General features: G+C 41.3%; 2 protein-coding genes across 4 annotated transcripts in view; one reads left to right on the plus strand and one right to left on the minus strand.

Annotated features, from left to right (window-relative positions):
- The window catches only part of TRIM55 (tripartite motif containing 55), a 42,711-nt gene extending 38,682 nt beyond the window's left edge, over positions 1–4,029 (plus strand). For 2 of the 3 annotated variants that reach the window (XM_004477783.5, XM_058275583.2), the window contains one exon: positions 3,410–4,029. In XM_004477783.5, coding sequence (XP_004477840.2) covers positions 3,410–3,532 — 123 coding nt within the window. In that variant the 3' untranslated portion in view covers positions 3,533–4,029. The remainder of the gene's footprint in view (positions 1–3,409) is intronic. The other variant, XM_058275581.2, reaches the window with a different exon arrangement.
- Positions 3,646–7,438, minus strand: CRH (corticotropin releasing hormone). The gene is made up of 2 exons (XM_058275584.1): positions 7,157–7,438; positions 3,646–6,399 (listed from the first exon to the last, which is right to left on the minus strand). Exon 2 carries the CDS (start codon positions 6,383–6,385, stop codon positions 5,798–5,800), a length of 588 nt encoding a protein of 195 aa, XP_058131567.1. The 5' UTR covers positions 6,386–6,399; positions 7,157–7,438; the 3' UTR covers positions 3,646–5,797.
- Between the last annotated feature and the right edge of the window lie 3,664 nt (positions 7,439–11,102).

The raw sequence follows: 11,102 nt of genomic DNA on the forward strand, positions 1-11,102 counted from the left end.
CTGATGATTGATGCCCTTGTATTACAATTAGCCCAGTGCTTTCTTGACCAGACAACTGGGCACCATTACGTGGCCGAGTTGACACACTGGCCTAACCATCACAGCCACTAATTTGAGGCACTTTCCCTTCAAAATACCTTGTAGCTGCCCAGTGCAGGCCAAACAAACCTTGTCCACCACCTCGAGCTGTCCTGAATGCACAGGCAGATGCCCATGCCTTCTGGTGGAATCATGTTCCTTACTCCCCATCAAGAGGAGAATGTCCAGATGGCCTGGCTTGTCCAGGATGGCCGGCTCAGGGTGGGAGCACCTCGCATCTCTCTCCTGTGAAATGATACCCTAGTAACAGAATTTGACATCAAATTTTTCCTCTCTCAAAGAACATTTTCAAAATAGGATAAAAAAATCAAAGGGAAAAGAAGAAAGGTTTTGTGGTCCTGAGTGAGCCTGGTTCATGAATACCCAGAATTCATCCAAGAAAAATAGGCTTTTCTCTAAGCAAAGGGATATCACTTCCCCTGCTCTTTAGATCTTGACTGAATTGAATCTCTAAAAATCCTATTTTCAAATTATCTAAAGCTCTGTAGTGATAGAGCACAGTGTCAAATGATGGCTGGAGATTTTTTGTCTGTTTTGTCACCTGAGAAAAATGTGTAACATTTAGAAATAAGATGGGACTAATAGTCTTTATTCACTTTTTTATTCATCTCAGATTAAAGCAGAATGCAGGACAAACTCAAAAGCAGGGTGAATAGATCAGTGTTTACCATTTTCTCTCCTTTGTTCAGCTTTATGGTACATCAATATCCCCCGCCTCCTCCAAAAAAAAAACCACTTTTCTGTAATAGAGGAGAGCCATCAGTTCCCCAAAATATTTTGGGAAACTATTTGAAGGAACACATATGTAAAATTCCATTTGAGAACACTATGGGGAAAATGCCTGCATTTGATTTAATGACTTGTGCTTGCAGAAAGGAGGTTTCTAAATCTTTACTCATTCTTCCTTTTAGAGGCAGCCAAATACCAATTTGGGTCACTTAGAGAGACACTGAACAGGGTCATGGGTGACCATGATTACAGCAAGCAGAAGGGTTTAATCATGTCAATGATGTTCAGTTTCTGGAAAGATGAGCATGACAAATACAATTGTCTTTCCTTACTGGGAGTCATTACTGTTGAAGACAGCTCATCAAAAACAGTCCCCGAAGGACTCTGTGGGAAGGACCCTCTTCAATGATGTAAGAAAGAAGAAAGAAAAGAAAGAGACATTTACAAAGCACTTAATATAAGTGGGGCATGTGCAAAATACTGTACGTGTATTCTCTTACTCAGTCCTGACAACAACCTCATAAGCAGGTTCTCATTTCTGTTTTATAGAGGAGGAAACTACAGCTCAGAGAAGTTACAGCTAATAGGGGTTGGTCTGGGATTCAAACTCAGGCTAAGCCTCTGCCCAGAATGTGCTTGCTTAGATGGTTGATGGGTCCTCAAGTTCATGTACACAATCACTTAGAGACGCTCAGGACAACCTCAGCTCTGTCTCGCCGGCCCCAGGGACCCAGTCCCTCTCGCCTCCTACCCTGGCACTGGCCTTTCTTCTCTGAAAGATAGCATCAGTCCATATTGTTTGAAAGAAAAATCTGACTATTGCCTAGAAATATAAGGGTGTAAACACAGCTAATTCAAGAATAAATAGCAGCTGAGACCAGCCTTGAAGGCTTTAGGGTATTAACAGCTAAAAATTTTAAATGGAAGATAGATTTTAATGTCTAGTACAGAAAAAGCACAAAAATACATACAAGTTCAAAAGGCAATCCCAAATGGCTTATTAAACACCGGCCGTTTCACAAAGATTATTTCCCTCCACAGACAGTATCTTACCAAACTATTTTCACCATTTAGATATTTCAGAATAGCTGTCATGGAAGGTTCCTCTAAATTAGGAATTACCTTCCAGAAAAAGAGGCTGATGGTCTGGTTATCTAGGCAGAATTCATTAGTCACATAGAATGGTTATAAAAAATCTTTTATAACCAAAATGAATTGTTTTTTGAGGATTAGTGAGAGTAAGGTAATTATGATAGGGAAGAGTTTGAAGTTTATGAATATGTACAGGATTCTGTCCGGATGATGTCTGTTCCACCTCAGTTTCGAGGATATTGAGGTATCTAACTCATTACCGACAGAATTTTTTAAAGCCCAATTTCACTCAATTTCTAAACTATTTCTTCATAGACAACTACATGCTTCAGTTTTATTCTGCTGTAGCTAATATGATTTTATGGCCCAAAGGATAATGTTCCCAAAGCTCTAAGCACTTGGAATAATTTTATTAACCTTGAAACATCATCCCAAAACATATATTTAGGGAAAAATCTGGTAAGCTACAGACTAAACGCTCATTTCGCCCTCTAAACTATTTCGAATGGCAACAAAACCACATACTTACCAAAGTTCTGTTGTGCCTGTGCCAGGTATTGTCCATTCATATAATAGCTTCATAAAATCATTTGGGGCTTTGAAGCTGAATGCATGCAGCTACCTCATTGCTTTGCAAACAGTGGCATTCTAATACGGTGTGGTAGTTTGATCAGTGACATCAATAGACTAGGTTTGCCCATTTTCAGTAATTCTCCTAGGAAGAGCTATGCTTGTTATGGTACCTTTCAATTGCATTAGAGCGAGACCCCTTTATGATTGTCTCTCGTTTCATAAATTATTTTTAAAACTCAAAAAATATATAAATAAGTTTCACTTACTTCAAAGTAAAAATCTGTGTCTGTCAAGTGTTTATAAAAGATAGCTGTCTCTTTAGAAATAGTGATGTTATTCAATTTTGTTACTTGGAGAAAAAAATTCCCTTCATGATTTGCTCAAAAATAAGACTGCAGTTTTCCCAAGATCATACCATAGTGTAAAATGTACATTTATTTATGTGCCTACTTACCTGGTAGAAACTTCTTCCTTTAGCAATGGAGAAGTAATAATATATCTCAGAATGCCATTATGGGTGTAGCAATATCATTTAATTTTTTTTCATTTTTTTCATTTTTTTCATTCTGCAGGGTTTTCTAAAGCTGACATTCTAAAGTCCAAACTCCTAGTAGTGTCAATGTGACTTTAATCTCGATAAAGTGCACAAGTAAACTTTAAAAAGGAAAAAAAACAAACCTGAACTCTCTCAAAGAACTTCCCTCCACTGCATGCTTTACTGTTGCCCCATTTTGGATCATGAGTGTGAATTACTGGCTCTTGGCCACAGCCAGGATAACCCAAGCTTGCTTTTCATCCCCAATAATAATTATGTCCCATATAATTATTATTATCTTTTCTCCTCAGTAGAAAAGTGACTGGGACAACACGAAACGGACCAGCCCCTTATTCTGATTGACGTTTTCTTCTGTTGCAGACTGGATTTGAGGTTCCTGCCCTCCAGACACAGGCTGCAGCTTCAGGGAGCGAGCCCGGAGCTGATTCAGAGCCAGCTCGCCATGTCTTCTCCTTCTCCTGGTTGAACTCCCTGAATGAATGATGCCCATTCCAACTGCTGCCCCTCTGTCTGCCTGGCCCAGATGTACAGACACAGCAGGAAAACCTCGATGAAATGAACATGATGCAGATGATGAAAGGGACCTTTGAACAGGATTTCTGCAAAAAAAATCTTTAATTCCAGATGACTTACATAGCACGTTGAGGAAAAACAATTATTTGAGAAAATAGCTGCAGAAAGCATTGGGAAAAGGAAGCTTGATCTTATGCAAGTCTTTCATTGTGTGGGAAACATCACAAGGAGAGTGTATGTGTTTTGTTTGTTAGTAACAAGTGGCAAATGTTGAAAAAAGTGGACTCTACAACTCTCATCTCTAATAGGCACTGGCTTTTTGTTATTATATCACAGTAGATCTTATTCAATTTCCTTTTTAACCATGCAAGTGGTCATTGAAATTCATGTTAATGCAGAAGTGACTGCTTTATCAATATATGGACAAAAGGTAAATCATTGACCAAATACATGAAATGCTTCATAAAGTTTTCCTCTTTTTCTATACTAGATGCCACTGAATGTATATCCAGAAATGTTCTTTGCATTTGATTGATACTTTCATAGTCCAGAAGGCTGAAGGCCTGGGACATCTTGTAACATTTTTCTAATCTTTGTTTTAGATATTCAGATATCAGGCATTTTAATTGAAAAATACCTTCCAGCAGAAACTGTCTACTTTCTCTTATATCCACTGGGGCACCAATATAGTGAACTGTAGAGCAAGTGCCTTATTTAAATACACACACACACATCAGGTACATTTAATATATATATATTTAAATCATGCTTTGTCCCACCACAATGCTTCCATTAGAGTTTAAGTATAACTTTACTCTGTATGAACCCTTAAATAAATGATGTTTTTAAAAACTTAGTCTTATAATGATTTATTCAGAGATTCATTTTATCTTCTGAATCCATTAGTCAGATGTGTTGAAAGGGTCCACAGGAAAAAAGTGTCTTCATATATCTAAACATTCAATTGAAACTGTTTAAGGTCTAACTAAATACCAAAGGTAATGCATTGTAAAATTAATTATATGTACTATTCAATTGTAGAAATGAATAGAGATAGTTTATATTCCTAAGAATTAAATTTACTAGGGTTGACATAGACATAAATGTGGAAGGAGTTAGTGAAGTTATAAAAGTTGAAATGTTCTTTTATATGAAAAATTTTCACAAGTGTCATTTTATAGCAACTAAATTTAGTTGTTTTCAATGGATATGTTTTCAAGTTTCTCATATTAGAAGTAGGCATTGCAAAATAGCTCAGAAAAAAACTTATGGTACCAAAGTAGTATCTTGATAAAGTTAGCCTATCTCACAGAAAGAAAAAAAATGCAATATTTTTGGCAGTGAATTTTGAGGAATGCCCTGCCTCAACCATTCTCCTTCCCCACTCTCCTCAATTATTTACATATTATAGTTACTCAGGTTTAAATGTTATTTCCATTATAAATTGATCTTTCACTTATAGAATTATCAAGTCTTGGAGTTGGGAAGCAACTTTCCAATTTATTTAACTGAAGCTCAGAGGAGTAATCCAAGGCAGAGAGATGAGCCAGAGGCTATTACAGGGCCTGGTGAGGTACTCACATGTGTTTGTATTTTTAGCAGAGAACAAAACGCAAGGAGTGTTTATTTTTCTTGTGTTGAACACAGTTTGGAGAAATCTAGGAGCTAAGAGTATTTCCCATGTGTGAGCATTTAAAAGAAAAAGTCAGGATTACCTTTGCAGCTTTTATTAAAAATATAAATATCCAACCTTCTCTTACACAACCAAATTGACCAAGGATTGGAAAGATGTTTTATTACTGAAATGCTTCCAAGAAAAAGTTGATTCAAAGAGCTTACAGGTTTTGCCTCACCCACCCACCTAAGAGCCATTTTCTTTTGCTCAGACCACAACAAAAAACAATTGTGTGACTCCTGTCTGCATCTTCAAAACGTTTCCACGCTGGTCTACGCTCTTTAAAACATCACTAACAACATCTGAAAGTAGAAGCTAAAAGTAGACAACACAAATAAAAAAATTTTTTGCGTGTGTTACTTACTGCACGTGAATACCCTTTGTGCATGCTAATTAAGGGTTATAGACTCTCCCGCTGTACATCCTCTATGTTTCAAGCTATATAAAAATAAACAAATGGTATCAGAGCAGCGCTATGGTACAGAATACAGTAGTTTTCCATTTTCTTAACATTTGTGTGTGTGGCTAAATGCAGAATCCCTTTGGCCAAACGCACCGTTTCATTTCCCAATAATCTCCATCAGTTTCCTGTTGCTGTGAGCTTGTTGCGCTAGTTGCTCGGCCCTGGCCATTTCCAAGACTTCACGGAGGAGGTGGAAGGTGAGATCCAGCGAGATGGGCGCCTCCTCAGACCGCCTCTCCCTCTCCTGTGCCTCCTGGTGGTCGCCGAGGGCGTTCTCGGCGCGCCCCTCCGCCGGACCCGCCGGGATGTCGAGCGAGCGCCGGGGCAGCGGCAGCTGCTGCAGCAACGCGCGGAAAAAGTTAGCTGCAGCCTCGTCGGGCGAGGGGCGCCTGCCGCTGCCTCCAGCAAGGGGCGAGGAGGCCGGCGAGAGGGGGGCAGCGGGGCTTTTGTCGAGGTTCCCCAGGCGGAGGAAGTATTCCTCCCCCATGCGGAGCAGGACGGGTAGAGGCTGCTGCTGGGGCTGCTCGGGCTGCGGCGGCGCCTGGAAGAAATCCAGGAGTGGGGGGACCCGCGGGCCCTGCCGGGCGCCCGGGGCGGGTCCCCGGCTGAGGAAGGCCCTGCATGGCGGGCAGGGCAGGAGAGCCACCAGCAAGACGCCCGCGGACACCAGCAGCGGCAGCCGCATGTTAGGGGCGCTCGCTGCAGCACGGAGGTGGACGGAAGGCGGAATGAGAGAAGGGGAGAGAAAAAGAAAGATCTGGTCAGAGTTTAGCTCAACTGGGAGGTGCACTCGGGGTTCTCTTCCTGCAGGACACCCAGAGACCTGCCCCGCTCGCGCGGCCCCGGGGGCTGGAGGGGCGGGCGCTGTCCGCGGTGCTGAAGAGCCGGGTCCAGGACTGCTGGAGTCGGGGAGCGGGGTGGGGGCGAGCAGGAAAGGGGACGCCTGCAGGGCTCGCCACCAAAGTGCGCCCCTCGCCAGGCTGGAGGGTCCCTTCTCCTCCTGAGCCTCCCAAAGGTACGGTCCCCGAGTCCTATCCCTAACCATCTCAAGACTGATTTCCCCGCTTACTAGAGAAGAGCCACAGATTTGAGATTTCGCCCGCCCTGACTCCCCCTCTCCGGATGTTTCACTATTCTCCAAATTGAGAGCGGCTTCCTTGTTCTCTGCCTTGCCCTGGTTTCCTTCCCTCGGGCGTCGCGCTCAATGGGGGACTCATCCACGCAGCAAGCAAGGGGGGACTGGCAGTTCGGGTAAGGATGAGCAGCCGTCTAAGTTTACTTTAGACACATCACAACTGCTATCGGAATCCTGGAGACACAGCCAGTGAACACACACACACACACACACACACACACACACACACACGCCTGCCCAGGGACAGCCGGCTCCCGCGCCTACCGCCGCAGCTCGGGCAGCGCAAAGTTGGTGGCGCGTTTGGGTCTGGGCGCTGCCTACCTTCCAGGCGCTTGGGCAGGTGAGCCAGCGGCTGCAGCGGCTGTCCAGAGGAACGTCCCTGCGCTTTCCAGGAGGTTTTCTTCCCTTCTCCTTTCTGGTCTTCTCTTTTTCTTCGGTCTCTCTCCGGACTTAGGCTGTGAGTTTCTCCACACCAGAGCCCGGAGTGGGATTTTTATAGGGTCGACCCTCTTCAGAAACCACGCAGCATTTGCCTAATAAGCTGACGCTCTCTTGACAGCTCGATTGCGTGCTGCCTCTGCTTCTGCATAAATCATAGGGCCCTGCCAGGGAGCGAGGGGCAGAGTTTTGCTATCTCAACACAGAATCTCACTTCCAATTATATCAACAGATATTTATCGCCTCCTTGGTGACGTCAACTAACCCTAAAATGGAAGGGCTCCTTATGACTTGTCCATTGACAAAATTTCTTGAATGAGATTTCTCAAGTGTAAAAACATACTGACCTCTTACTATGAAAGACCAAAATGGGGGTCGAAAACGAGACAGACTGGGAGAGGAGAGGAAGTAAAATGGGAGGAAAGGGAGGTCAGTCAATGTAAAGTCCTGTGAGGAAACCAATCACAGGAGTTGTATCTCGATTCCCCTCTTCTCCATCCCTCCTATCCTCTCCACAGTTGTCTCTGGTAGCACCCCAGAATCTGAAACTATCTCTTTGCTAGAGCCAAAGGATCCCATCATCTGTCTGCCTAGAGAAGAATGAAGAACAAGGAGATTGGCTTGTATGAACATCTAGCTTTTAAGCCTCTATCTGCTTTTTCCTCCCAAGAGCAGAAGAAATTTTGAGACTGCAGTGGCAAGTCCAATGTATGTCTTGAAATACAGCCCAACTTTCTGAAATGATGGCAAGAGCTACTTCTGTGATGAGGGGCACAAACCAAGGTCAGGCAGGGATGCAGCAAAGATTTCAAGTTCTCCAAGAATCCCACCGTTCCTCCTTTCTATCTCCTCTCAGTATCTGAAATTAACTGTGGACTTACCTATTCCTGAAAAATTAAAGATAGGACCAATAGAGAGATGCAAGAGTTAGAGAGCTTTATTTAGTCTATTTGATGCAAACCCCATGAGAGACTCATCCATTCTAACTTCCTCTTCAATACTTGAAAAGACAATATTGATAACAGGGTTGAATCCATCAATTTAATATGGTCACTGATGAAAACTGATTCTTAAAAAGGTAGCCTCATTCCTTTCACCTCCAAATACTATCAACAGCTATAATGGTATCCATATGAGGGATACCTAGGTTTTTGTTTTTGTTTTAATCACTTCCTTTTCCAAATTCAAATGTGTACCACATGAGCCTGATAAATAACTGAATGATCTCTGGCATTACCACAGAATAGGATGCTAAGACTATACAACCACACTGAAATTTTGAATTAAATTGACACTATCATAAAGGTGGGAGGCTGTTGCTTCTAATTCTGCAGTTCAAAACACAATTCCAAATCCTGGTGTCAGTGATTCAATTCAGCTCCCAAATAACTACCAGAGTTGTTTATCAGAAATTTCCATGATGCTCATTTCTGGTTACCTCTGCTGCTCCCTTTGTAGTTAACATGACAAATGATGCAATGCATATGTCAACTTCTATTTGGGTCTATACTAATTCACAACTGCTCTTGGAAATGAAAGAAAGGTAAAGAGAGGAATGTTGGCAGTTTCCAGAAGTCAGCCTTTAGTTGGACCATTGCACTACGAAAAGTGTTTTGACATAAGAGATCAGAGAAAGAAATGTGTCAGCTGGGAAAGATGTTAGTTGTTAGTGGAAGATCGTGATTATGGCAAGCAGTTGAGCTTCTGGAGGAAAGTTGTGTTTTATGTTGGTATGGTAGAGGGACATACAGAATCTTAGTTTTCTTAGCCATAGCCTTTTTTAAAAAGTTGGAATTAGATGTCAAATATTTTTGTCTTACTTTTCTTTCTGACCATTTCTTGGTCCCCAGTTGGAGGTTTCAGCTTGAATGGCAACTTTGAAGTGAAAAGTAGACTTGTGAGGGAAAGTTGCAGGCAAATAGATACGAACAAGGAACCAGGAAAGGGATAAGGGGTTAGATCCGTGAGCTTAGCTGGAGAAGCGTGGATGGCTCCTCCAGAGAAGACACACGTGTTTGGGGCACTGAATAACCCCATCAACCCCACCCCTCTTCATCTCTCTAGCACTGGACCATCAGCGGGATATCGTTTTAGCATAGCTCTCTCATCACTGTTGAGTCCTTGCTTTGAGATTTTCTTGGAGTAGGTAGTGGTGGGGTCCAAAGTGGCTCTGGCTAGGAGTGAGGAGCAAAACTCCCTGCACGCCAGACATGGTTGCTGTGCAGACCAGCCTCGACTGACCACAGTCATTCAAAAGTCAAATCTTATCAAGTCACCAAGTGTTAGCATTAGAAATAACTTCAAGAGATCACTCAGTTTAAACAAGGACCAGGGGGTTAAATGGCTTACCTGAAGTCCTCAGCTAGTTAGAGGTAAAGTCAGAATTAGAATCTAGTTCTGACCGGGTTCTTTCCTGTATTTTTTCCATAACATAATAATTATAGCTCTGGTTTTCTTACAACAGAGATACCTGAAAAATTAAGGTGAGAAGATGAATTTAGATAAAGCCACATATTCACACACCCATCCTGGGGTACTTTACTTAAAATTGCCTCCTACTGAAAAATCTCCTAAAACACAAGAATGCAGATATTCTCTATGCCCCTGGCACCTAATTTTAAATTTCTAGGCACACACAATGCAATTTACCTTTCAGCTGGATCTTATAAGGTTTTAAATGCTTTGCCAACATAAGATTACATTAATTTGATTTTCCACCCTAATTCACCTTGGAAAGAAGAGATCTTTTGGTAAAGTATAGAAAGTGAGAAGTGTTCTGAACATTATTGTACAGATGTGTGATTGGAAAAACAACATAATGTAGGTGACTTATTTTGTGCAGTAAACTAAATATCCAAGTCCATAAATATTATAAATCTTTCTCAGACTCCTAGATTATGTTTAGGACCACTGACAAGGATGATAATTTCTCAAAGGGAGTCACTCAAGAAGCAATTTAAATGTACTTAGAACCTAGAAGCATAATCCAAGAAATATGAGCAAATAAACAATTATAGCTTGATGTTTTACACCATATTTTGATAATAACATAAGGTATAGTTAAAATAAAATAAACATTGATGAAGATTCTAATGAATAAAAAAATACCAAAATACCAGAAAGGAGCCAAAATAACTGCCTGACTCCTTACTGTCACCTGTACCTACTTATACTTTTAAGGAGTATCCCAACACACGCTTCTCTTAGCAAATCTCATAGCAAACAAATACAATCTCCAAGTGTGCTAATTAAAGCATTTGTTGAAATTAATGCACCATCTCTAATGATACCCTTAAAAATGCATAGGGAGGCCAAGTGGGGTGGTAATTATCTATAACTGTGCTTGACATGTGCCAGTTATTATCCTCTGCTTCCATAGGCAGAGTTGGGGGAAAAGTCTCATACAGCACATATATCTAATGCTTCAACAGTCACAGTAACTTTTATTAATCTCTTCTAACTATTAAAACCATACCTCCTCTTTATAGAAAACTTAGAAAAATCAGAAGAGTATAAAGAAGAACATAAAAATACTCAGAAGTTAGAATCTAAAGATAACTATAGTTAATATATTTTTATTTCCCTTAAGTATGTTTCCTGTGCTCATACATTTCACATAATTGAGATAATAGTGTGTCCCTAATTTAGAATCTGCTTAGAAAACACTTCTTTTAAAATATAAGAGTAATTTGTTGAAGGAATCTTTCTCAGATTCCTAGATTATATTTAAGAGGTCTGTCCTATGTTCTCCTGACATTGTGAATACCCTCCATGCTAATGCTCACATTTTGTGACTTCCTTAATGTACAATATATGTGTGTCTTCCTTG

This window comes from Dasypus novemcinctus, chromosome 14 (assembly GCF_030445035.2).
Source record: "Dasypus novemcinctus isolate mDasNov1 chromosome 14, mDasNov1.1.hap2, whole genome shotgun sequence".
NCBI classification, from domain to species: Eukaryota; Metazoa; Chordata; class Mammalia; order Cingulata; family Dasypodidae; genus Dasypus; species Dasypus novemcinctus.

Bases quoted from the DNA above. Each gene is read 5' to 3' on its own strand.
- CRH (XM_058275584.1), bottom strand. From the start codon at position 6,385: ATGCGGCTGCCGCTGCTGGTGTCCGCGGGCGTCTTGCTGGTGGCTCTC.